The sequence below is a fragment of the Lissotriton helveticus genome, chromosome 10 (genome assembly GCF_964261635.1).
Source record: "Lissotriton helveticus chromosome 10, aLisHel1.1, whole genome shotgun sequence".
In the NCBI taxonomy this organism is placed as follows: Eukaryota; Metazoa; Chordata; class Amphibia; order Caudata; family Salamandridae; genus Lissotriton; species Lissotriton helveticus.
This window is the reverse complement of record NC_136071.1, coordinates 1,061,520,808-1,061,548,541: the sequence shown is the minus strand read 5'-3', so window position 1 is coordinate 1,061,548,541 and position 27,734 is coordinate 1,061,520,808. Positions and strand designations below refer to the sequence as shown.

Below are 27,734 nucleotides of genomic sequence, written 5' to 3'. Positions count from 1 at the left end.
TCAGAGAGAGTCAGTCTGGTGATACATTGCGTTGCAGATGTGCAGCTGTGATTGTGGAACAGAGAATCCTGATTGAACCAGAGAAATGGGCCCCCTCTGAAAGCCAGATGTGTAGAAACATGGTGAGGTGTTCCACTAACTCTTATATTCTGTCTATGCCTAACTACCTTTTTATTTTCAGGTTATGTATACATGTATATGCCAGCCCTTGCGTATGATTGTGATGCTTAATTATTTCTTTCTTTTGTCATTCTATCATTGTGTAATAAAGAGACCCCCAAAGTGTATTATTATTTGTTTGTGTTCTTTGTGAGGGAAGGTCGGGCCCCTTTTTACCAAGTGCCTACAGAAGGATGGATTACCCTTCTAATGGGTAGTTGTTGATACGGGAGGGAAATAGGCTCCCAGCAAGGAAGTATAAATTCTAATTATTCTATCCAATACATTGCTAGGAGGAGCATGCTCTGCGTACCCTCTCGGATGGGGAGGTGTTGTAGTTTGCTGTGTACCCTCTCAGATGGGGAGGTGTTGTGTTTTGCTGCGTACCCTCTCAGATGGGGAGGTGTTGTGACTTGTTATTTGCGAGCTCCTCAGCAATGGTCTCATATCTTTAGTTTGTTGTTGTTTATTCCTTTCTTACGTAAGTATTTTGAAATGTGGTGTCTTTCTGGATCCTGAGAAAGGATGTGGTAAGTAATGGCCTGGTGACTGACACCAAAATATACGGAAAAGCAGGTCATTACATTGGTTAAATGAACTGACCTACTGTGCTTTGCTGTGTGGAAGCAAAACTTGAATGATACTTGAACCGACCATTTGATGAAGATGTCTGTATTGTGCTACAAAGTTTGAGTAAAATGAAATTTCTTAGCTTACAAAAGAACTAGAAAAATCCTATCCGTCCCATTAACAGTTCTTTTTACACCTCCTTTTGACATTTTATAAACTCACATTTTCTGCTGAGTCTGTCCTAGTTTTGGAATTGCACTTTAACTCCAACCTTCAAATCACTAATGTTACTGAAAAGGCTGCTTTGATCATATGTGGCGTTGTCATAATTTTCTACCTCTGAAAAATGTCTACTGGCTGAAAATAATGTGTTGGGTTGTTGCCATGGTCCATGCAAGATGTGATAATACCTCTACCATTGACCCAGAATTACCTTTCAAAGCAGATGAAATGCTAAAAAGAAAGAGGTGGCACCTGGTTTTCAATGTTTTTTTGTGGAGAAGAAAACTGGACCAAGTCAATGATTCTTGCCCTTGCCAGCATATTGGTACTGGGTATTAGTGCATCCCTGTGCTAAGATGTTTCTTGTTGGTTGCTCCAAGACCGAGCCTCTCTTTTTTTCTTTGCACCAACACTTTCAGCAGCAATTATTAATCATTAATGTTGAGAGGAAGGACTCCAGGAAGTATGTACTTGCTTGGTGGCATTTTGTTGGGTTGCAGCATACTCTGCAATTACCACTTCTGCAAGTGTATTCCAAGCTATCCATTGACATGGGAAACATTTTGGGGTTTACAGTGAATTTGGAGACATTGATTTGCCGTCACTAAACAGGTGTGCCTTGTATGAGGACCTAACAGTGCATGTGCAGTGGGCAAAATGAGAGGTTAAATAATTTGCAGCGGTATTGCTTGGCTTGCTGCATGTGATCTAAAGTTGCTAAGAGGTCTCTGAGGTGGAGAATAGTATTGCAACATAGGGGTACAATGTATTGTTCTGCTGTATTAACTTCCAACTCAAGTCTGCTCTTGTGGGTCTTTGGCAAGATTTCATTTGCCTGAGTCAGTTGTACCGGACAAGTATCTTATTACATTTGTAGTCCAAATCTGGCACTACCAAGGTGCATGAATGTAGACTGTGGATAACGGTGACCTCTGTTGTGGCTATCACAATGTGCCTTGGTAGGATAAAGAAAGCTTAGTGTTAGGAATTGAGTCTCTAGTTGGCAAAGGTATGCACCCTGTCCAAGTAGGGACCACAAATTAAATTAACCTATGCTCACCCAGGTGATAGCTTGTCAAAGAGCAGTAAGACAATGTGTTAAGTATTTTTTGCAACACTTAAATTACAGTAAGACAGTAAAACACCACAAAAGGTTCCACATCACTTTAGTAAAATAGAGAATATTTCAGTACAATAAAACGAAAAGGACAAAAACCCAATAAGTAGAAGTCAAGATATATGATTTTAAAGATTGAATCCTAAAACCGTGCTTCGAAGTCAGTAGTGCTAAAAGGTTACTTGAAGCTGTGCTAGACCAAGGTAAATCCAATGTTCAGGCTCATTGCGCAGGCCGGCGACAGGTCCTGCTGAAGAAATACCTGGGCTAGAGCAAGTGTCGAAGTAGAGAGCCTGATGTGTCATCATCGAGCCGCGCAAAGGGGTTTTTGCAACTTCGTCGAGCTCTGTTGAACTGCAGGCGCTGCATTGTCATGAATTGGCTTTGATAGTAGGATAGCTATCGTCGAGCCGTGCAAGATCCTCTAGCCGCATCATTGGTAGGACCGCTGTTGAGCCTCTTTGATGGTAGAAACATGGTCATTGAGCAGCCGCTGTATTGGCGTCAAAGGCCGATGCATCAGCGCCGAGCAGCGCACAGTTACAGATGTCTAGGTAGGAAGGCTGCCAAAAACCCACTTCTGAGGCACTACGAATGGACTGGACACCTCAGGCAAAGGAGGACACACAGTTGGCAGAGTCCAGCAGCTTGAGCAGGGTTGTAGAAAGTCTTTGATGACTGACATTTCAAGAACAGGAGGCAAGTCAGCAAGCCCATGGAAAAGCTGGGTGCAAGGATCTAGAGAGTAGGTCCAGTCCTTCTAACTCCCAGGCAAGAAGCACAGACATCAGGCTCTCTACTTCGACACTTGCTCTAGCCCAGGTATTTCTTCAGCAGGACCTGTCGTCGGCCTGCGCAATGCGCTTGAAAATTGGATTTACCTTGGTCTAGCAGGCAAGAAGCACAGGCAGCAGGCCAACACAGCAAAGCAAGTAGCAAAGTGGCAGTCCCTCCAATAGCACAGCAATAAGAAGGCCAACACAGCAATGCAGTAAGCAAAGTGGTCGTCCTTTCTATAGCACAGCTCTTCTTCCAGGCAGAATGTCATTGGTTCCAGCAAAGGTCAGATTTGGTGGTGTCAGGGGTGCAGTACTCATAAACAAATGTGCCTTTGAAGGGCGAGAGAATTCAAAGAGGCCTTTGAAAATCACAAGGTTCGTGCCTTTCCTGTCCTGGCTCTCGACTCACTGTAGAGGGATATGCAACACTTTGTGTGGGGACAGGCACAGCCCTATTTAGGTTCAAGACTCCGTTTCTCCCTCCCAGTCTTCGTCAGGAAGGCCTATCTGTCTGGCGATGGACCATCCGGATTGTATTGTCACACCCCAGCTCCCTTTTGTATGAATGTCTAGAGAGGGAATGCAGAAAGCTCAGCGGTCGCCCAACCCAGACGTGTATTCAGAGATAGGCAGAGATACAGCATGATTAAAGTAAAAAATGGCAACTTTCTAAAAGTAGAAAAGCAAAAAGACAGTTGTGTTGCACTCTGTTAACAAAAAGATCATACAATGTGTACAGGAGAAACTGATGTAGTTTGTAAAGTGTGCACCCTCTGAGATGGCGCCACGCAGCCGCCCGATTCAAGAAGAAGAGAACATCTAGGGCCTATGCCCTAGACACAAGGTGCACTACTGTTGATCACCCAGAGAGTGTATCCCAGATTATTTTCCAATAGTGAACTAGTTTGAACATTGTACATACAAAACTCAAAACAAAAGCAACATTCCAATATACAAAAGTCCATCAATAAATCATCCCAGAGACCCGGAATATGACTTCTTCATAATTTATTATACAAACTCAGGTGCTTCATAGGAAATCCATTCCACATGACTTTAGATGATGTTCAAATAGTTCCCGCATGGATTACACAAGTCCCAATGCATTTCGGGCATACACAATAGCCCTTCTTCAGGGGAGTTTATGAGCCAATAATAATGGCAATAAGAATACAGCACATTCAATGCATCAAAATAATAGATTCAAAATAACGGTCACTACATCCTTTAAGACGAACATCAAGAATTTTGGAATTCAACATTCATGAATATCTTTGAATGAAAACACAAAGGATAGCCCTGCTTAGAAGAATTCAGGAAGAACCTAAAAAGGTTGGAAAAAATAAGATGAAAGAAGTGACTCAATCTCCAAACGTATTCCTTATCTAGAAGTGAAATCACTAAAACCAACACCTTCATGCAAGATACTAAATGAATCTGACATATTTCCCCAATGTGAAAACTAAAACACAGTAAACTCCCATCCATGCGAGTCCAGCACACCCATGCCTACTGTTGATGGAGTGAATGTATGAACCTAATTTCTCAGAGCAATATCTTTCGAATGGGCACTCCTCCAACAGGGTGAGATACGTGCAATCAAGGTTTTCCTATTGGAATTGTTACAGTATCGTCTGTTTCACAGTTACTTCAGATGGAAACAAAGGTATTTTCTCCAAACCAATGAAACTTCCATGGGTTTTTCTGGGGCTCCCAATTATACCAACATCTTTATGATGAAATTCAAATTCAAACACATCTTCTCGGACAGGAAGTGGACTGATCATCTGATACTCTATTGCAGGAATATAGATGATATACTCATCATTTGGCATGGCACATGTCAGGATCTAGAAGACAATTTGACCAGGTTGAAGACAAGGAATCCCCCCCTCACCACCCCCTTTCGTACCGCTTTGAAGAAAAGGAATCCCAGGATCCAATTCACATTCAGCATGGATCAAAGACGCATCTCTTATCTTGATGTCAACATAGACCTCGAGGGCACTAATATTAAAACCTCTGTGTTCAAGAAATCAACTGACCCTAATAACTTTTTGTTATACAGCAGTTTCCACCCTCCGGCTCTGAAGCAACATCTCACTTATTCCCAGTTTCTCAGAGTTAAACAGATCACCTCGGACATGGCACAAAACGACATCGCACTGCATGAGTACCCCAAAACATTTTTGATCCAGGTTATTCGGCAAACGTGGTGGATGTTGGAGAGCAGATGGCTCAGGCTCTACCAAGAGCAGACATGTTGATGAAGCGGGTTAAGGAGGCTGCCAGAAGAGAGGTTTTTGTGTCCACTTACTCTACTCAGTCATCAGCCATTAAGCAAGTGATTTTTAATTGCTGGGATTTACTGCAATCTGAACCTGATTTTTATGGCATTTTTATGGATCCTCCCATTTTTGCATACAAAAGATTGTGCAATCTCAGAGAGATCCTTTCGAGATCCAACATAGCCACTGAAGTGGTAAACAAAGGGATGCGTAAATGTTTCAATTGTTCCCATTGTAATAATGTGTTGACTGGTCATAGCATTTCCCATCCATGGTAAGGGAAAAATATCAACTTAAATTTCACTGGGGATTGCAATGCACAAAATGTTTTTTACGAGATCAGGTGCCCATGTGGGTTATATTATGTGTGCAAAACGGAGAGGTTCAAGCTGATAGGGACATGTCTAAGCTCTTGACTCAAGGTGAGAGTCAAATGGATTCGCTTTTTGGATACCCTCATGCCCAAAGGTCTTAATGATAAGCTCAAACTCTCCTGTTTCTTGTAACGTAGAGGTATCCTTTACACCTCTTAGATTCTCAGCCGTATTCATCTACTATCTGTTTGGTTGGGGTACCACACATTTTGTTTATTTACACATTGGTTTGTACAACTTATGGGCATGGTGATCATGATTATGGATTGTACATTATGTATCCTGCTGTTATTACAATTTTTGGGACCTGTTCCTTGCCAGCATTGGAATTGATCATTACTTGCACTGTTATCTGGAAACCGCATGAGTATCAGTGGGCTATATGGGGTGCCATACAGTGTTGACATAGGAGCATCCATACCTACAGTGTGGTATATGATATGATCTTGCATGTATCAATTGTTCAAAGGGCCATCTTTACTCTATTCTTTTCATTTTTACACATTCATTTTCTGCTTGACACGTTAAGGAAGTTAAAAACATGTGATATACAGTATCATTTGTACAATATTCTGTATATCATGCCAGTTGCTAATGTCATCTGTTCATGATAGTACACATTTGTTTTTATTTACCATATTTCTTTAGCAGCACATTTGTTTACCTTCGTGCACCAACTGTGTAGCAGCATACCTTTATCACACCCAATTTGTTGTTGTTGCTTGCAATTTTGATCCATGTAATTTTTTCTGTCCACATACCTATTATAGATACACTACTCAATCTGAGCAATTTTGTTCTTCAGGTTTGGTGCCATTTCTTGGAATTTTGTACTTTTAACATACGTGTTTGTTATCTCCACTAGTCTCCTTACTACCTCTCTGATACCTCTTTTACAGTCTCTTTTTTATCTCTTCGGACATGGAGGCAGTCTGTCCCCTCCCCTTGTTGTAGTCACAGGTAGCACGTTTACTTAAACACTCACGTTTCGCATAACTCTGGTTAATTCACTGTTTGCTTGGGCACTGGTTTTCGAAGCGGGCGCCACGCATGGCTGAACCCTGCTGTGTTGAGCTTTTTGCAACGGAGGAGGAGTAAGTGGTGCTTACCCTCTCCTAACTTAGTATTTACAGCTTTTATGTTTGTAGTGGTAACCTGTTCGCGTGACCACGTATCACTTTATTTTACAGTTTCGGGTCACTGCTGGCAAGTCGGGAGAGGCTTCTCCTGTACTATATTTATTCGGGACATTAGTTACCCGAGCGGGCGCCATATGGGGCTGACCGCGCTCTGTCTCTGGGCTTGAGCAGGGCCAATCGTAGGCTTGGTAAGTGACGTGTATTGATTTGCCCCAAGCATTTGCTGTAGATTGACGCTCAGCAGGGTCACGTTTAAGTAATTCTATTTTATTGTCCTCACAGTCACAGATATTTCAACGCACAGTGTTTTCCCTGCCGGTGTCCCATCTCCGGGTTGTGTTGCTCGGAGACATTTAGGTTCATACGTTCACTCAATTGACAGTAGGCATGGGTGGCCTAGACAAGCATTAAATGGGCAATAGAGGAAGTCGCTTGTCTACAACAAGGGAAATAATTCTACTCTCATTTTTTCCTGATACGAAAAAAACAGACTACCAAGTGGAGACACCCGCTGCGAAAACCAGGCCGAGTTCTTTGCCAATAAAATTCAGAACATTCTAAAACCCCTTCCCCCCCCAATCGATCCTTTAGCGACGTTTCCTACAGCAGACCCCCTTCCACTACTCACCACCTAGAACGTTCCCCCCCCCCCCCCTCTATCCCTGGAGACGCTCCTATCACTCTTGCCTACAGTAAAAATCCGGCTCACCTAGTGACCCGGCGCCTATGAACAGCTTAACCAAAGTAGCTTCTATTATCGGCCCCACAATCTCCGATACTATCAATACCTCCCCTGATTCAGGAGTAGTCCCCCCTTTGTGGAAGGGAGCTATGGTTAAGACCCTTCTTAAAAAACCGCACCTCGATCCCGCAGATTTGTGCAACCATCGCCCTCTTACCAGTAGTCTCAAAAATCCCTGAGAAATATGTAAACCACATCCTCTCAGAGTTCCTGGAAACCTTCAACCTGTTGCATCCTTCCCAAACAGGCTTTTGACCCGGGCAGAGCAGGAAGACTGCTCGGCTGGCGGTTGTGGAGGAAAGCAGGAGACTTTTAGATGCAGGAGGCACGGCGGCCATCTTTCTTCTGCGCTCGATCTCCGCAGGAACGTACAGGTCTGTCTAAGTCTCGTCCATGCTTTGGAAACTATCTGAATTACGTCTGGTTTCACTTGAAGATATCATAGATTTCGAGTAGAGAGGATGAGAGATAGGATCTGGAATGAATTCTACACACTCCATATTTTGAGGAGAAAAATGGTCTAGGAAATGACAAAGGTCTCCTGGATCAAAGAAGTCTTTGGAAATTCCATCTTTGGTGATCTGCAGATGGGCAGGCTCGAAAAGGCCATATTTGATGTCAAGCTGGCGAAGACGGGGTCTAAGAGAAAGGATAGCTTTGTGACGTTTGTTAGTTTCTTATGAGAAATCTACAACTATTCTAATTTTGTGTCCTTCAAATATGTATGGTCCTGGAGTCCGAGCTGCAGTGATCAGTTGACGGGCCTTTTCATGTCATAGGAAGCAGGCGATGAGCGGACGTGATCGAATATTTTTCCTGGTGTTGTGGCCCAATACGATGGATTCCTTGCATCTTGAATGAAGGCTCGAAAGTGAGGCCTGTGATCTTTGGGTTAATTTCTCTGAGAGAGGATTTGGCATCTGACCCTATCTCAATGTGCTTCAGTCTTAATTCTAATATTTTGCTTCTGAGAAAGAGCAGTTCTTGGTCTCGATCTGGAATAGCATCAAGGCCATTATCTACTGTTACTATTTGTGCTGTTAGACCATCCATACAACTCTGGAATCCATCAATATCTGCTCGAATAGATTTAGTTTCGGTCGTAAGAGTTGATATGGACATTTCCATGCCTTCCAAACAGCGACTTACAGCAGAGATTTCTTGGAGTATATGCTCCATAGTTGAGTCGGATGACGATGAGGCAGTATATTGAGGGTGATTTGGTGTTGAAGAAGTGGTACCTCTTGCATTTGAAGTAGAGCGACCTTGGTTTAGGGCCTCAGAAAAGGGGAGTTGTTTTGCAAGTTTTCCATTTGCTTTACCAGCAGGCATCTTCAATGTAACTGTTATTTCTTTGGTATAGGACAGTTATATTCTGTATATGTCTACTGTGCATCTATCAGCAGGTATAAATGTGTTTGAAGTGAGCCAGATGGACTGTTCAAAAGCAGCAAATGGAAATTTTATTTTATATTTGAGAGCTTAAGGCCATATCCTGTGTCGGTTTCATTTTTTTTAGAGAATCATAGTCACTCTATGGATCTTCTAGTATATTTGGCATAAAATAACTGGTGCAATACAAAGGAAAAATATCCACTGCAAACCACGCAGTTTTTCCGAAGTGAGTAAACCAACTCTGTTTACATAATGTCAGTAATCACAATTTCACTGAGTCCCGTCAAGACTAAGTTCAAGACTTCAGACTCTGTTTTACTGACAAAGTAGCATAGGGATTTGAAAAAGTTTCACACTGGAATAGTTTAGACCTTCATATAGAACGTTGCAGACAATTTATGAATACCACAGATATTCCTCCGAGCTGGTGGAAGTGCACAATCAAACTGCCTGAAGTAGAATGAAGCATACGTCGCTACTTATCATTTTACTGCCACAATTGATTGGCGTTTGTCTAAAGACCAATGCTATAGAACAGGAAGTCAAGTTGACACTAATTACCTCAGCAGCATGCTTCCCGCGTTTTTATGAGGCGTTTTTCATTCAATATATGAGCTCATATATTCCTTAACTGTAGTCTTCAGCTGTTATTTCAAATGGAAGAAGCTGCCACTTCACTCTTGGGCTCTCCACTATTAATAGAGTATATTAAAGTCTGCCAGAGAACTCCTGTCGTCATACAAGGCTCCTCACTGCACAGAAATTCAAGTACAAGTATTTGTATACAATGTTAGTCTATTCACAAACTCCACAGATTTTCCTCAGAACTGACGGAAATACTTATTCAATTAAACTGTGTAAATCATCTCGTCTGCACAGTTAATGCACTTCATGAGGCAACCTTCCACACAGCGCATGAACTCCACAAACCTTAATTATAGCTCAGCTGGAGCCGCTCTTCGTAATTGAAGAAGCTGCTGTCTCACCTCCCGGCTCTCCACTCGTTGGCGCTGCCCCCACTGTCCGTGAGGCGTTTTTCCATTCGGCTTAGGAGCCATCATTCTCCTCCGCTGAAACGCGTAACGGGAGCCGTCACTCGAGACAAAAAACTGCGCTGTCTCATCCCCGATATCTCCGCCGTCAGGGTAGCACATCTAAAGCTGCTTCCGTAATGCTGAAGAACTCCTGCCGCTGTCTGGGGCTCCTCACAGCGCGGAGCTCTGGATTCAAGCGGCCATCTTCTTGTGTGGCCTTTTGTCGTTCCTTGACTCTCAGCTTATTGGTTCTCATCATCCTTTTCCTCAATTACTTGTTTTGAGGGACTGATCTCTCTTTCACTCAGCAACTGATCAGTTGTTGCACTGTTTGCCTGTTCCGAATGTAGCTGAAACATTTTAAACAAGGTTCTTGCAAACTGTTTTTTCCTTCGTTATAAGATTAGACGCAGGTACCTTTTCCGTCCTACTGACTGACTGGGATCTTACCTCTGTCAAAATTTCAGTAAGAATTGAGGACAATACTTGTGGCTTATCCCCTAAAATTGCGCATTGACATGTAACTTGTCTCTAATTATGATTTTGCGTTCTCTGAATAAGAGCATTTAGAGCCTGCAGTTTCTTGTCTATACCCACTATGTGGACTGCCAAGATGTTTAAGAGGTCTGACTGTAGTTCCTGTTTATCCTGCTGACGATGTATTGCCGTTGTCATGGCATCCATGGTAGACAGGAGAGCGTTCCAGGTACTCCCAGTTACTTCTCTGGCTGTCTGCTCATTATCTTCCTTATCCAGTGGTTTGGTATTGTTTTTCCCATTGATAAGTTACGTTAGTATCGGAGAGCTCTTACTGCGTGCCATAAAAGGGCTCAAACTAGCTTCTTCCTCCTTGCTCTCACTCCACTCTGCTCGCTCGTTCCACTTTCTGGTCAGTAGGATGAATTCCCAAAAATGAGAGATGATTCATCATGCCAGTCATGTGTGAAGTAAGTGTGTGCTACAGTCGCGAGGTCTGTAAGCTGTGCCTCTCCCTTGACCACGATGACACAGCGTGTGAAGCCTGCTGCACCTTCTGATAGAAGAACACCCTCTGGTACCAACGGTAGAGGCTCAGGCCACACCAGATGATACTGCAACAATCTTATTTCGAGATACCGGAGAACAGGCATCGTTCGATGTCTAGGAAGGTGTGGACACAATCTCTTTGGGCGTTCTACCCCCCAGCTGTCATCTAGTCATGATGTGGCCTTTTCCACTGACTCTGGACCAGTGGAAGAAGAGGATGCTCCCTTGACCTCCCAACCACTGACCATCGAATGAAGATTTTCGCCAGGGTTATGAGTGTGTCGGTGGCCACACATACTAAGCGAGGGCTCCGAAAGAGGCAAATCACTACCTCAAGGGGGTTGGGTGGTGAGCCCCGTATCAAAGTCTATGCAACCTTCAGGGTCTCCGCCCCCTTTAGGATGCGGTTGGCACCAACCAAAGGCTTTGGAGCCGAAGAAGCTCCTGCCCGCATCGTGATATGTCCATGGGTGCCCTTCAGACCTCCTTTCCCCCACCAATTCAGAGGCTCCTTTCAGAGGCAGCAGTCCAGAGGAGATGCCAAGGCCTCCTGCCTTTCAATTGGCACTTATTTCTCGGTGGCTTTTCCCAGCTCTATAATTCCAGTCCTTGAATTGCCTTCTCTTACTTCCGTGTCCTTATCCTTATTTCTCTGTGTTAAAATGTCCTATTTATCCCGGTCCCCATCCCCTTGAGTGCCCTCTCCCTTTAATCTACGCACCTGGTCCCTCCCTCCCACACACTCCGGACGCCTTGATGTACCACGTCCACAACATATTAACGTCTTTCCCGATTGCTCTCGTGCTGCATTCTCACCTGGATAACGCTGAGGACAGCTTCCTGCCGATTGATGATCCTGCTTCACCTCTTGCCCCGAAGTCACCACCTTTGAAATAATTTTCGCAGGTCAGTCTTTTTTCGCTAATGCACCCTCGACCACCTTGCCTGCCATGTGGTCAGTAGGTCTCACCTACACAGCGCGCATGAGCTGCATAGGAAAAAGACCTTTAGCTGTCGGCACAGCTTTGCGGGTAAAAACTTGCACGTGCTGCATTGCTTTGAATGGCAACACGTGCACGTTTGGCGATTCCCTTGTGGGAGCAAGCAGCAGCGCCATATGTTAGCAATTATCGTGCCTTGCTGCTCGCTCCCACAAGGGAATCCGGCGCAGACCCCCCCCCCCCCCCGACCCTCTCCCTTCCAGCCGCCCGTGCTTGTTCTCTTTTCTTGCAGCTCTTCCGTGTTTTAATAGGGTCGAGGCGCTACATTCAAACAGTCTAAAATTTGAAGATTGAATTTAAAAATGCACTACGAGGTAGATTTGGAAAACGACCCCCTTAGTTCTGGTTGCAATTTCGAAATGAAGCAGTGCATAGCTTGTTTGAAAGAATTGGCGGATTCTGGGGACTGAATGCCCCTTTGCCCCACTGATGATGCTCAGATTGATTTCCAGGTTCCTAGTGCGTTACGGACTGGGCACCCTTTGACAGTGATTCAGTCTGGCAGCAGCCGGCATCTCAAGGCACAGACCCTCCCCCAGGTCTTAGTGCGGGACGCAGAAATCCAATCTGCCTCCTCCACTTCCTGCACGCGCGCCCTCTCTGCTCTCACCTACCACCGCTCCTTATTTCCAGGAAACAGCCCTGCCTACCCGTGCTCCTTTAACTCTGACAAAGCTCTAAAAGCGGTCAGTGTCTACTGCCCCGACAGGGCTGCAGGCAGGCACTGAATGTGCTCTCCGCAGACCCTGCAACCCGCCCACTCTTGTGCCTTACCTCTGACACCTCTGCTTAGTCTACAAGGGTGTGAGTGTTTGATTGGTTCAGATGCTCCGTCCATCACCACCCCCTTTTGTACCGCTTTGTTCCCCATAAGTTGGTAGGGTATGCTGAGACGTGAGTCCCTTGCTCACTTTGCCACTGGATACAAGCAAGCCTAGCTGAAGATGGCTGAAATGCCAGAAACCAGTCCTAGGAAGCTTGTTTCCGGTCCAGGGAAGGCATGGCTTGGCAGTTCGGGCTGGACTGTTCCCATGATGCACAGGGTCAGACTGATTTGCATATGGCCATGTCTGAACTGGGGTGGCAGAGTGGGCTAAAGAACGGTGATGGATTAAACCTAGATATTTTGACTGGGTGTGAGTGTTTGATTGGTTCCGATGCTCCGTCCATCACCACCCCCTTTTGTACCGCATAGTCCACAAGAGCAGCAGAGCGCGCTGCAAGAAGAGTTGCCGCTGTCTACCCAGCTTTTCATTTAGACGCACTTAGCGCCCAGCAGGAAGCAGCATAAATACCACTGTGACCTGCCTCTTCCCTCATTTCTCTCTTCACCCACCGAGCTCGACAGCTCAGCTCCGACCAGCCCCAACCCGGTGACACACAGAGGGACATGCTGCTACGGTGGTCGTTGTTTTGTTTTGTACCATTCGTAAAAGCTTTTGTGCAAGCGTGCGTTTCTTCCACTATAAGCATGCGCACCAAAGAGCACACTCATGAGCACGGAGGAGAGAAGAACTATCTGACGAAAAGCAGCATCCGTGGGACTACTGATCAGCTGTCTGCCGGCATCCCAAGGGCTGCACGCCCATCTTGGCATGGTGTAACTGTGCGCACAGGGTGCCCCGGCGCCACCACTGTCCTGGGCCCGACACCCCCTGAGCATCAGCTGAGCTGTGCAGAGCCGAGTCCGGGAAGTCTCACACTGCTGGTAAGTTCAGAGGGTACTGTGTGTACCTTGGGGGAGTAAGGGAGTCCGCTCCGGTGAGAGAGGTTTGTGGAGTGGCGTTGAGTGGGGGTGAGCTTGTATGTGTGTACATGGCTAGCCTGAAGCATGTGTGGGCTGCTCGGTCGCAAGGCTCCAAGGCACAGAGGAGCGCGAGGAACTGCCGACGCTGCAGGCTGAGCCCAGCTTCCAGAGAGTCTATTTTCCTCATCACTACCAGCCAGGCTCTATTTCTTCTGTCCCCTCTCCACCACCCCTTCACATTGTCCATTTTCTCTATGTGGCATCGCTGCTCCAGGGTAATCTCCAAGGGCAGGGGCTTTCACTTTGCGATGGCCATTGCATATTTTAACAAGCATTGGCATAGCCAATAGGTCTTGCTTTCAGAACTTATAAGTATTTAGTTATGGAGCACAATATCCTTGGTGCAACAACATTAACTGTTGCACGGTTAAACACTTATAAGGCCCCAAAGGCGAGACCTATTGGCTATGCCAATGCTTGATTTTTATTTGTAATTCCCCACTTCCCTTCTGCCTAGCCACCAGACGCCGTAACCATGATGCCGGGTCGGTGAACCCACACGACATTCGTTGTGCCTATGCTGGACCTTATCTCACCTTCCGAGCTCTACACGACTCCACGTTTTATGCATTCAACTGGTGACTCCTAAACGCTGCTGCCCACATGGACATATGCCACTTGGTCCGTCGCACTTGTTCCCTCCTACCCTGGCTCTCCTTCAACCCATGCTTTCTTTTTCCTCCCACACTTAGATCAGTTTAACGGAGCACCCCGGCTGGCGGTGCAAATCATTTACCTACATTGGTCCTTCCTCGTGCCTAGGAATCATTAACATGTTTCCCAGGACCCACCCCGAACTCTGGTAAATTACTGCGCCTTCTTTTCCCCTACGTCCAATTCCCTTTCCTTGCTCCACTCCATACTTAACTCAATTCTCTTCTCCCTTCTTGTACAGCACGAAAATTAACAGTATCCTGGTCATGAAGATGACCTTAACTTATTAATGGTCGAAACGGAGTTGACCTCCAAGCGCTAACCTTGGCGCAACTCGACTGTTCCCAAAATGTTCTATCCCTTGTAAAACAGATCATGTCAAAATCTATTGCGAACCAAAAGTACCTTGTATGTTTATTTTGCGCTGTTCCTCGCTCTGTCACTTGTGCCCCTCACAGTATGTCTCACAAACACTCATGTGCAGATGTTCTTTCGTGTTACACCACATTTATTGTAAACCGTGCTGCTACCGTTGTTTGTATTTTTTTGCCCTAAATACAGATTGCTTCGTGCATCTCTCACCAAACCTTGAGTCTCTCTTCTCTTTCCTTTTTGCAATTTTATGTGTCTTATAAACGTTACCTGTTGAGACATTGTTTTTGTTATAGACCACCGCGATTGGCTTTCCAGCAACTCTTGCCTCTTTTTGAACCCATATTGGCAACACGCAGTCAGAACATTTATGCGCCTTTATAGCATGATGTCTTCTTGCATCACCATATTACCCCATGCCTGGCTCCATATGTCTGCTGCAAGAATGCCTATGGCCACAGTTGTCACAGGTGGGACATTGGGTAGAGATAGTGGTGGTGAAGGCCAGCACCCATCGTCCTCTTTAGTGGTGGAACAGAAACAACCTGTTAAAGGGCAGTCCTTTCCATTTGGCAAGTCACCATCCCTACAGACTCTTCTTTAGCTGGATGCGGGGGGTGGGGGGGAGCGGAGCATCTCAACCAGATGACAAGACATGCAGCGGGGGCCCGCTCATCACCAAGGTTGCCACATCAACTGCCTCGAGCTTCTTGTTATACATTTCACTCTCAAAGCCTTCCTTCCATTCATTTGCAACAAGGTAGTCCAGGTCAAAACAGACGAGATGACTGTTTTGTACTATCTCTAAAAACAGGGCAGCACACTCTCCCGCTGTCACTACTAGTGCAACAATATTGGCATCGCACACTCCCTCACCTCTTAGCTGGGTATCTTTCTGGGTTGGTCAACAACTTGGCAGACCTGCCCAACAGGATGCATCAATAAGTCCACAAGTGGACACTTGAAGCCATACTCCAATACCTCCGTTGGGCCACTCCACAAATAGATCTGTCTGTTGCTCTTGAAAATACAAAATGCCCAAACTTCGCCTCTAGTTACCCACAAACCATGGGCAATAGCCTTTGGTTGAACTGGTTATGGATCTCTGCCTACGCTTTTCTGCTACTCCCACTCTTTCCACATGTGGTGAGAAAGGTGTGGCAAACGTCTCAAACCCCTCATCCTAGTACCCCATTCCCCTCCCCGCCCCCCAAAAAAGCTCCCCAATAACAATAATTTTCACCAGGAACCTAGGTCAAGTCAGACACCCCAACCCCAAACAGCTCAATCTAGCGATCTGACACCAGAGGTCCTTGAATTTGGCTACCTGCGCCTTCCGCATGAGTGCATGGACATCCATGCGCATCTCTCAGGCCACCATGCCAGCCTGCTTTGCAGCACAATTGAAAAGATTTGTCCATCGTTGCATCCCCCATCACCTGGACTCCCTCAAGCCTACAGTCTGAGACATTCTTACCTATCTGTTACCTACTACTCTACAGAAATAGGGTCTTACATGAATTTCAATTAAGCTCCAATTATTTAATTATTACATTTTTAGAGTGCACTGTCTCCAACTAGTATCCTGGTGCTAGGCTTACATATAGGAACTATACTGTCCACAGAATGCACAAGCGCACGCAGCAGACAGATCTGGTTACTTAGGAAATAACAAGGTCTTCAAGGCCTTCCTAAATTGCAAATATTCTGTTGAGGACCTAAACGGGGAGGGCAGCTTATTCCACAGCTGAGCAGCTTTGACTATGAAAGCCCGACTTCCTTGTCTTGTCTTTCCAAATGTTTTTATGCAAACCAAGTCTGCTTTGTACAGGTGAGGCATTTTACCTGTAGTGCCTTGAACACAATGTTCACAACTTTAACTTTGATCGAAGAGCCAGGTCTTGAGGAGTCTTCTGAAGGCCAGCAGGTCCTGGGTCTGTCGTAGGCTTGTAGGGAGAGTGTTCCAGGTCTTGGCGGCGAGGTAGGAGAAGGATCTGCCGCCGGCGGTGGTTTTCCAGATGCGTGGGACTGTGGCGAGGGCGAGGTTGGTTGAGCCGAGGCTGCGGTTCGGGGGTGTAGAAGCTGAGTCGGACGTTGAGGTATGCTGGTCCAGCGTTGTGTAGGGCTTTGTGTGCGTGGATGAGGAGTTTGAAGTTGATCCTGTTGTTGACGGGGAGCCAATGCAGGCCTTTCAGGTGTGGTGTGATGTGGCCGCGTCGGGGGATATTGAGGATCAGTCGTGCCGAGGCGTTCTGGATGCATTGCAGCCGTCTCAGGAGCTTGGTTGTTGTTCCTGCGTAGAGGGCATTCCCGTAATCCAGTCTGCTGGTGACGAGGGCCTGGGTCACTGTATTTCTGGTGTCGGAGGGGATCCATTTCAAGATCCTGCGCAGCATTCGGAGAGTGTTGAAGCAGGAAGCAGAGACGGCGTTGACCTGCTTGGTCATGGAGAGGGCGGAGTCAAGGATGACCCCCAGGTTGCGTGCGTGGTCGGTGGGTTCTGGGGCTGTTCCTAGCAATGTTGGCCACCAGGAGTCGTCCCAGGCTGAGGGGGTGGGGCCGAGGATGAGGACCTCCGTCTTGTCAGAATTCAGCTTCAGCCTGCTGTCCTTCATCCATTCGGCGACGGCCTTCATTCCTCTGTGGAGGTTGGCTTTGGCGGTGTGGGGTCTTCGGTGAGGGATATGATCAGCTGTTTGTCGTCGGCGTAGGAGATGATGTTGAGGCTATGTTGTCGTGCGATGTGGGCGAGTGGTGCCATGTAAATATTGAACAGCGTCGGGCTGAGGGATGATCCCTTTGGAACGCCGCAGATGATCTCGGTGGTCTTGGAGCGGAAGGGTGGGAGGCGGACGCTCTGGGTTCTGCCGGAGAGGAAGGATGTGGTCCAGGCCAGGGCCTTCTCTTGGATTCCGGCGTCATGGAGGCGTGCTGTTAGGGTGCGGTGGCAGACCGTGTCGAAGGCTGCTGATAGGTCCAGAAGGATGAGGGTGGCCGTTTCTCCTTTGTCCATATGGATCCTGATGTCGTCTGTGGCGGCGATGAGGGAGGTCTCTGTGCTGTGGTTGCTACGGAAGCCGGACTGGGATGTGTCCAGGGTGCAGCTTTCTTGTTGGTGTGATTGGTGGCGGAGGTCTTGAGTGGGGCGAGGGTGGCGGCGCAGTCGTTGATCCACTGTTTGAGGTTGATGGCGGCGGTGTTGGGGTCGGCGGGTGGTCCCAGGGTGGTCAGTTGGTCCTCGGTGACCTTGCCCCAGCAGCGGCGTGGCATCTGTTGAGTGCGGTAGTGTGTGGTGGGTTTCCTCAAGGTGAAGTGGACGCATCTGTGGTCTGTCCAGTGGTGTTCGGTGGTGTGGTTGAAGGAGACATGGGGACTTGCGGAGAAGATGGGGTTCTGTGTGTGTCCAGCGGCGTGGGTGGGTGTCCTCACGAGTTGTTTGAGTCCAAGGTTGGCGATCAGGGCGGTGGAGTTGGCGTAGTTGTTGTTCTCGAGGTGGAAGGTCAGGTCCCCGAGGAGGATGTAGTCCGTGGAGGCGAGGGTGAAAGGGGCCAAAAGTTATGGGGCAGAGTCATGGAGATTCTGCTTACCGAGCAGCATAGAAATTCAGTTTTGTCCCCATTTGGCTTTAGTGAATTCACATTCATCCAGTTAACAATATCAATAGCTACCTAGATGCAGAACTGGGAAAACTCTTCCCTTTTTCACATGTCCTTGGTTAAAGTTTTCATAGATGGCCTCAAAGCTATCATTCCTTCCGAAGTTCCCCCTGCTTCTGTGTGGAATCTTAATATGGACCGTACCTGGCTAACAGGACCCCCATCATTCAGCCTTTACATTCTAGCCCTCTTCAGTTTCTTTCTTGGAAAGTAGCTTTTCGTTAAGCCATAGCATCTCGCAGGTGCTTTACTGAGTTTCAGGCCCTCATATTTCAGGAACCCTTCATTCCATTACACAAGGACAGGGTTGTACCAAGAGCCAACCCAACGTTCCTCCCCAGAGTGGTTTTCTCCTTTTAGTTAAACAAAACCACAGAGTTCCCGGTCTTCTTTCCTGAACCATACTTAATAGCACAGAGAGCCCTTCACACAGATGCCAAGTGAGCTCTCATGTCTTACAGTGATTGGGACATGCCTCAAGACTGACCAACTATTCATCAGGCCAAAACTGTCTTTCCCGTTGCCTCCATGCAAAAAAGCAGCAACCATGGCTTTACTTGGCAATTTCCAGCTAGGTGACATATGTAGGGCAGGCACTTTGTCAACTACAGATGCTTTCAACAAGTATTATTGTGCGGATATCCTGGCAGAAAGCTTGGTAATCCGTTTAAAGGACTTTATTCCAGACATCTACATCATGTACATGTTTGCTACCACATTTACGAGAGTAGTACTTTGTAGTCTATGGAGAGCATATGTATCTACAGCAACATGTGCTACAAATGGAAAATGTTATGTACCCTAAAAGCATCTGGTCATAATGTGCAGTGCTCAAGATCCACATGGGCCCGCCTTTCTCCCCGTAAGCATGTGACTCTACAGATCGCTTTCCTATCACTAACTTATGCCCTTTCACAAATCACATACACTATATGTGTTTATTTGCCACTCCATACTACTGTCACCCACTGTGTAAAAAAAAAAACGATATTCTGTTGAGTTTGTGCCCATGTGCATTGCCAATTAAGGGTGGAGTCTGTGCATTCCATGACTCAAAAGACTTTCTTCGAAGAAAAACAACTTGCAAATGTCCAAGCCCAACACTAGATGGTAGGAATAAGAGCACATGAATCTACAGCACTAAATGCTGTGAAAAGACACTTACAGGGTAAGTAACTTTTTATTTTCCCTTGATGAAGTCCTTTGGTGTGATTATCAATTGACTGACTACAGTAACCAGATAAAGTTCTTGTCAACATAGAAGTACAAAAACATTCAGAGTTGTAACGTTTTTCTCCCAAAGAAAGCTGCAGGAATTTGTCCTTTTGAATAAGTGTTGGACTTTTCTACCAGTTCACAACCCCTGCCTTATTTAGGTCTGAATGGTGCATGATAGTCTTCATAAAACATTCTAACACATGGCCTCTATTGTCCTTCAACTGATCTATACAAAGAAATGCTTTTTGGATTGTGGCACACTTAGTAAATGAACTCAAACACTTTTCATCATATCTGTTCTCTGGTTTACATGTAAGGATATAGTATGTTCCTTTCTTTAAGCCTTGATGGCCATGTTAATCTTCATAGGTTCCCCAACAAGAGTATCTGTCACATAAACAAAAACAAAGAAAATCTTTTGTGATTAATATGGAGCCAAATAAAATTAGTCTGTCACTGCACACTTAGTTTTTTATGTGAAAATACAGTCTGGTGGATCTTATCTGGGCCAGTTCACACCACCACTGAAATATAGGAGAAAATGTGAGGCATTCGGCCCAGCATCCAAAGGGACTATCCTCAATCTGCACTGAGACCAAGATGTGAGGGGCAATAATGGTACAGGTAGATAATTTGATTCCCCTTGCTTTGCCCCCCTTATATTAGACTAAAGGTTTATTTACATCCCTCTAGAACTTGCCTAAGGTCTTTCTGTCTAAACCATAGCATTCGGGGATTCAGCACCTTTCTCCATTGGGTGGCTGGGTCTTTTAGTATCATATCCAGGTATCGGACTGTGTGCTCAGCACATCCACCTCCTCTGTGAATGATTACTTCTCTTGGTGGTTCTTTTTGCTGATTAGTTCCAGGTATTATGGTAGTCATTGCTAGTAGTGGATGGATACTTCTTTCTTCACATGATTGCAATCCTCCTGTTCAAACATTTAATCCGTTCTCTTTCTCCAGTATTAGGGGTGTCTTTCATAGATTCACATGCTTGAATATCCCCCGTCGTCGAAGTGGGAGTCCCACGGTACATAAAATAGCAGTATATATGCATGTATACATGAAAAATATAACTAATAAAAATATACATACATATAGTGCAGTAAATTGTAAATTCCAAAAGTACCATAGAACACAATAGGCCCATTGAAAAGCCTAAGGGAGAACTCACTTTAGTAGCATATCAGAGTCATTATGTGTTGGATCACATTCCAGCCAATCAGGCTGTAGCCTCCTCTAGAACCTTCTCCTCAGAAGCCCAAGTCCTCAGATTTTCTACCGCACGTCGTGTGAAGGGAGTCTCCCTGAGCTCTGCTCAGTTTTCTTCAACTTTACCTGTTTTTTCTTCAAGAAAATGTCTTCAAACAAGAAATCTCTGTTTAAAGCCTGCCCTTCATGTGGTAAACTGCGCCTTTTCCACGAGGATCCACACAGTAAATGCATTTACTGTCTCTACCCAGACCATGAGGTGAAAAACTGTAAGTACTGTCGTACTTTCCCTCCTAAGACTCTGAGAGATAGAGAGGCCCGTCTCCTTCTGTGGCTACAGAAGTTGAGAACTTCGGAGTCTGTGGTTTCTGATGTGGAGAGCCTGTCATCTTTTGCTTCAAAGTCCTCTCAGAAGCGTGGGTCTGAGACCGAGGCTCCTTCTCCTTTTCTCAAGAAGAGTAGACTGTTGGAGTCCTCTAAGATTGTCTCCCCACAGGATTCGCTTCAGGGCACGTCTACGGGACCTGGTTCTCTGACGTCTGCGCCCAAAGCCTTACCTACCAGTAAGAAATCTGGTTTTGGCTCGTCGACGGGCTCGTCGTCGCGCCCGTCGACGTCTTCAGCATCGACGAAATCCATTTCTACCTCCTCCACGTCGACGACGACATGTTCCATGTCCACCGGCGCTACGTCGACGACGACCACCTCGTCGACGGCGACCTCGAAGGTGAGACCCATCTCTTCAGTGGTGAAGATCTCGTCGACGACCGGCAAGGATAGACCGTCGACGACGAAGCCGTCGACGCATACACCGTCGACGAAAACCAAGCCTCCACTCAGCGCCCCGTCGACGACGAAGCCGTCGACGCACCCTTCGTCGGCGCATCCATCGTCGACGAAGACCAAGCCTCCACCCAGCACCCCGTCGACGGGCCCGTCGACGGTGCCCCCGTCTACGACGTCTTTGTCGGCCAGCATTACTTCATCGACGGCCTCGTCGACGACTCTCATATCGTCGACGCCTTCGCCGTCGACGGCGAAAGCTCCACTCTCGTCGGCGAACAAAGCCCCGCTCCCGTCGACGGGCTCGTCGACGGGCAAGGAATCCTCGTCGACGAAGAAAATCCCGTCCAAATCGCCTCAGGGCGTTGCTGACGGTGCCGCATTTACGCCAACGGGCTCGTTGGCGTCGCACCAACCTCTACCGAAGACGGCTTCCATCTACACAGTGGTTACTGCTTCTTCTTTGCGGACCATACCACTCATCCAACTGAGTCCTGTGAGGAGTGGTGCTCGTCTTCCAGACAAATTATTCCAGTCTGCTGGGGAAGAATCCGGAAACGATTCGGAAGTGGAAGGATTATTTAAACAGGCAACAAGTCCTTCGGATTTAAACATTAAGTGCCAGGAATATAGTGACGAGGGTGAGGTGTTGGACAATGTCGAAGATGGGACTGAATTGTTTCCTGTTGATACGTCCGAACCGGTGCCTTCAGAGCCTGTTACCCAGATACCTCTGTCCTTGGTGATGAACCTTCAGCACATGCTGGATGATTATAACCGCAGGTTTCCTTCTTCTACTCCTGCTTCTCCAGCACCACTGCCTCCTCCGCAGCCTCAACCGCACCTTCCTCAGGCACCTACACCAGTTTCACCGGCTTCACCGGATGGTACTCGCCCTGACACTGGAGATGAGGATCCGGATCCTCACAACACAGATGACGACGACAATGACGCCGACATGGCTGAGTGGGACGATTATAGGGCTCAAACACCTTCCACTCCGCCCACCTCACCTCTACATTCGCCCCCAGTGGACATGGCACATTTCCACAATTTGATGATCCGGGCTACAAAACGGTTTCATCTCAAAGTCGAACAACAACAGCACGAAAGTGATTGCTTTCTATACGACTTTAAAGACATCTCACAGAGGCAATCCCACACTATTCCAATCGTGGAATATATTTGGAAGGAAGGCCTTAAATTGATGGAACGTCCCAATTCTGTTCCTCCGGTCTTACCCAGATTAGACAGGAAATACAAAGCACCGGCGTCTTCTCCGGCCTGCTTAGTGTCTCAACCGAAGGCAGATTCGGTAATTACTCAGGCTGCGCAAAAAAGATCGCGCAATCCTGCTACGCCACTCACGTCTCCTCCTGATCAGGAAGGCCGCAAATTGGATTCCATTGGAAAAAAATTCACGACCATGGCGGCTACTACAGTGAGGGCGGCGAACACTCTGGCTATACTGGGCCGTTATGACCGCCAGATGTGGTCCGAGATTGCTGCATTGATTCCTCAGCTGCCTGAGGCAATCCGCACAGAAGCACAAGCGATTATCCACGAGGGAGAGTTGATTTCTTCCGAAATCATTGAGTGTGCACTCGATATTTCCTCCACGGGATTTCGACAATTGGCGGGGGCTGCAGTCTTGAGGCGTCAAGGCTGGCTGCGCTCTACCACTTTCCGTCCTGAAGTACTGGCAAGAGTCCTAGATTTACCTTATGACGGACAATTATTGTTTGGCAAACATGTGGATGATGCCCTTGAGGCAATAAAAAAGGACACTGACACTGCGAAATCCCTGGCGAGCCTACAATACAAGAAACGGCCTTTTCGGGGTGCACGGGGTAGAGGCGGAGGCTCCTCTACTTTTCGTGGCTCAAGTCAATATCGTTCATTCAACACCTACAACGATAACAGACAGCGGGGTGCCTATCAATCTCAAACTCGACAATCCACCTCCAGGCCTTACCAAAGGAAATCCACTTATAGAGGTGGATCAAACACCAAAAAGCAGTGACTGCCTCAGACCCTTCCTTTTGCCGACCGTACATCTTGGAGGTCGCATCTCGAAATACTTTTACAAATGGTCTACAATCACCTCCGACCAATGGGTCCTGGACGTTATATCCAAAGGACATACCCTGGAATTCACCAAATTTCCACCCAATCATCCACCTTCGGGGCCACCACCCCCTCATTTCAAGGACCTTCTGGCCCAGGTGAATTTAATGATCAAAAAAGGAGCCATCGAACTAGTGCCGCAAGGTCAACGCGGCAAGGGGTTCTATTCCCGCTTTTTCTTGGTCAAGAAGAAATCGGGGGAATGGCGTCCAATATTGGATCTACGAGCTCTAAACAAATTTCTAATTTCAAAAACATTTCAGATGTTAACCCTGCTCCAAATTCTGAATTTTCTCAATCCAAGCGAGTTCTATTCCACAATCGACCTTCAGGACGCTTACTTCCATGTGCCAATCCACCCCAGACACAGGAAGTATCTCCGCTTCACGGTCGGACAGCTACACTTCCAATTCAAAGTCCTGCCATTCGGCCTCCGCTCGGCACCAAGGGTTTTTACCAAGATCTTGGCCCCTGTAGCTGCCTTCCTACGTCTCCAAGGTATCCAATTTTACCCATACCTGGACGACTGCCTCATCAAGGCAAGCACTTTTCACCAGACGGAGCAGCACACTCAAGTTTGCGTCTCCCTTTTCCACGCCTTGGGGCTTTCAATCAATTGCCAGAAGTCACATTTTCAACCTTCGCAACGGAGAAATTTTCTCGGAGCCTTGCTAGATTCTCGGCAGGGAAAAGTGTACGTTTCCCAGGAAAGACAGGACCGCATGTTAATGATGGTGCGCTCCCTCCAATCAAAACTGTCCGTTTCTGTCCGAATGTTCAAATCATTCCTTGGCATGGCATCCTCGTGCATCCACCTCATTCCAAATTGCAGATTGCACATGAGGACTCTCCAGGAGGAACTGGACAGGCAGTGGAAACAGGTGTCGGGGTCCTTCGAGGACAAGGTCCTTTTAACACCTCGCATACAGAAAGCGCTGGAGTGGTGGGCTCACCCTCCACACATATCTGCAGGCCGTTCATTCCAGGACGAACCCCCAACTCTGACGCTTACAACAGACGCGTCTCTCGAAGGCTGGGGAGCGCATCTCGACGGCATGTCTGTGAAAGGGAAGTGGACAGCAATCCAACGAACTTGGCACATCAATCGTCTGGAACTCTTGGCGATTTTCTTAGCCCTCAAATCTTTCCAGAGGTTAGTGCGGGGACACACTTTGCTGGTGAGGACGGACAACACCACCAGCATGCACTACCTCAACAAGCAGGGCGGCACGAGGTCTCTTCCACTTTCTCAACTAGCACAAGAAATATGGGATTGGGCGATCCAACGTCAAATTCATCTCACAGCCATTCACGTACCAGGCGTGGCCAATGTTCTGGCGGATTCACTCAGCCGAGCGACATCAGACAATCACGAGTGGGAACTCAATCAGCCCACGGTCGAGTACATCTTCCGGCGGTGGGGCCAGCCACGGATGGATCTTTTCGCGACTGCTGTCAACAAGAAATGCCCACGCTTTGCAAGTCGGCATCCCCACAGAGAGTCGAGCGGGAATGCATTTTCGATCGATTGGTCGAACGATTTCATCTATGCTTTCCCTCCACTTCTTCTGATCCCTCGTTTGTTACACAGGATGAGGTTCCAACCTTGTCGCATCATCCTGATCGCACCCAAGTGGCCGAGACGTCCATGGTTCACGGACCTGCTCCTCTTCTCGCAGTCCGATCCGTTGCCACTCCATCCTCTGCCGCACCTCCTCACGATGCAGCAGGGACAAATTTGTCATCCGGATCCAGCATACCTTCAACTCCATGCCTGGAACCTGAGTACAATGAATTTGCACGGTTGACTATTGACAAGGACTGCAGGGAGGTGTTAGCGCGGGCTCGCGCTCCCTCCACCATAAAAACGTACCAACTCAAGTGGAAACGTTTCTGTGTCTGGTGCCGCACCAAGGATTTGGACCCAATGACTGCAAAACCTGAACAAATTTTACCTTTCTTTTTATCCCTGGCAAAATCAGGTCTGTCCCACTCAACTCTTAAAGTGTTTCTGGCGGCGATTTCCCGTTTCCGCCATGATGGTTCCACATCTTTATGTTCTTCAAGGATCATTAAACAATTTTACAAGGGCCTTTTTAGGATGTTTCCACCTATCCGTCGCCCTCCGCCTGCCTGGCGTTTGAATTTGGTCTTGTCTCAACTACTTCTACCACCATTTGAACCTATTCACTCGGCAACTCTTAAATTTCTCACGTGGAAAGTTGCTCTTTTACTCGCCTTAACGTCCTCAAGACGTGTCAGTGACATCCAGGCGTTTACCATACAGCCTCCTTTCTTAAAATTCTCCAAAGAGGCTGTGACATTACGAACTAATCCTAAGTTCATCCCGAAGGTTCCCAGTGACTTTCATCTCAACGAACCTGTAATTCTGAAAACTTTCTTTCCTGCTCCGCAAACTCCAGCTGAGCGGTCATTGCATTCATTAGATTTGAAACGTTGTCTCAAATTCTACATTCAACGAACTGCACCTATCAGAAAATCTGATCAATTGTTTGTGGCATATGGTCCAACTTGCAAAGGACAACCTGTTACCAAGCAGACTATAACCAGGTGGATCTCCTCTACCATATCCTTCTGCCACCAACGGGCTGGAAAGCCCCTTCCTGCTCCTGTTCGAGCTCATTCAACTAGAGCAGTGTCTACTTCGGCTGCCCTTTTTGCGGGGGTACCCTTACGCCAGATCTGCAGAGCTGCTACTTGGTCGAGCAGCCATACTTTTACTAAGCACTACTGCCTGCAATCAACAGACGCCGCGGATGCGGCAGTGGGTCAAGCGGTGCTGCGGAATCTTTTCCAGTAAAGGTGAGCCTCTGTTGCTACCCACCTCCAGTCATAAAGGTTTTGTTTTCTAGTAATAATGTTTTGGTATTTATTGTTTATTACCATATATATTTACCTTCTTTGCTTGATGTATTACCTTTATGACTTATGTGATCATTTACTGCTTTCTACTCTATTCAAGCATGTGAATCTATGAAAGACACCCCTAATACTGGAGAAGAACTATAGTTACTTACCTGTAAACTGTGGTTCTCCAGTATTGGTGTCTTTCATAGATTCACATGCGACCCTCCCATCCTCCCCTCAGAGGCTCTCTTCTCCTCAGGCACTTTTACTTACTCTGTGCTACGAAAATCTGAGGACTTGGGCTTCTGAGGAGAAGGTTCTAGAGGAGGCTACAGCCTGATTGGCTGGAATGTGATCCAACACATAATGACTCTGATATGCTACTAAAGTGAGTTCTCCCTTAGGCTTTTCAATGGGCCTATTGTGTTCTATGGTACTTTTGGAATTTACAATTTACTGCACTATATGTATGTATATTTTTATTAGTTATATTTTTCATGTATACATGCATATATACTGCTATTTTATGTACCGTGGGACTCCCACTTCGACGACGGGGGATATTCAAGCATGTGAATCTATGAAAGACACCAATACTGGAGAACCACAGTTTACAGGTAAGTAACTATAGTTCATCTCTGGGACTGTCACCCTTCCTTGGCAGTGAAAGATGGGCTTGTGACTTCACTTCTTCCTGATGCACACATATCCCGTCCATTTTGTCCCAGAAAGGGCAAAGTGGGATCAGCTACACATTGGCAATTGAACCATTCATAGCTAGGTGTACTTGTCCCATTTTTCCTGCACCCGTTTGACTCGAAGGCCACTCTCCACCCTGTCCCAGTGCAGTATAAATGTGCTTCTGATCCTGGCTTGTAGTTGAGCAAGTGGATAAAGGAGGGCCAGTATACTTTAGTAGGAGGAACAGCATTTATTTGCACCATATGACCAGGTTCTTGGAATCTTTTTTGTATATAGACACTCAGTTTAGAGAAAAAAAGACAATGTTATCTTTTATTTTTCTATGCAGGTGATCTATTGTGATCAGGACTGTCAGAAAGCTCACTGGTTTACTCACAAAAAAGTTTGTAAAATTCTGAAAGCAGATCGAGAAAAGCAGGAAGCTGAAGCTGCCAAACTAAGAGAGAAACAAGATCATTTGCAGAAAAAAGGTTAGTAATAAACTGT

At 46.7% G+C, this 27,734-nt stretch overlaps 1 protein-coding gene across 2 annotated transcripts in view; it reads left to right on the top strand.

Moving 5' to 3' along the window:
- ANKMY2 (ankyrin repeat and MYND domain containing 2) overlaps positions 1 to 27,734 on the top strand; it is a 187,642-nt gene that overhangs the window by 133,263 nt on the left and 26,645 nt on the right. Inside the window, exon 9 of one of the 2 annotated variants that reach the window (XM_078663774.1) lies at positions 27,577 to 27,718. In XM_078663774.1, coding sequence (XP_078519900.1) covers positions 27,577 to 27,718 — 142 coding nt within the window. Of the gene's footprint in view, positions 1 to 27,576; positions 27,733 to 27,734 lie in introns of both variants that reach the window. The other variant, XM_078663775.1, reaches the window with a different exon arrangement.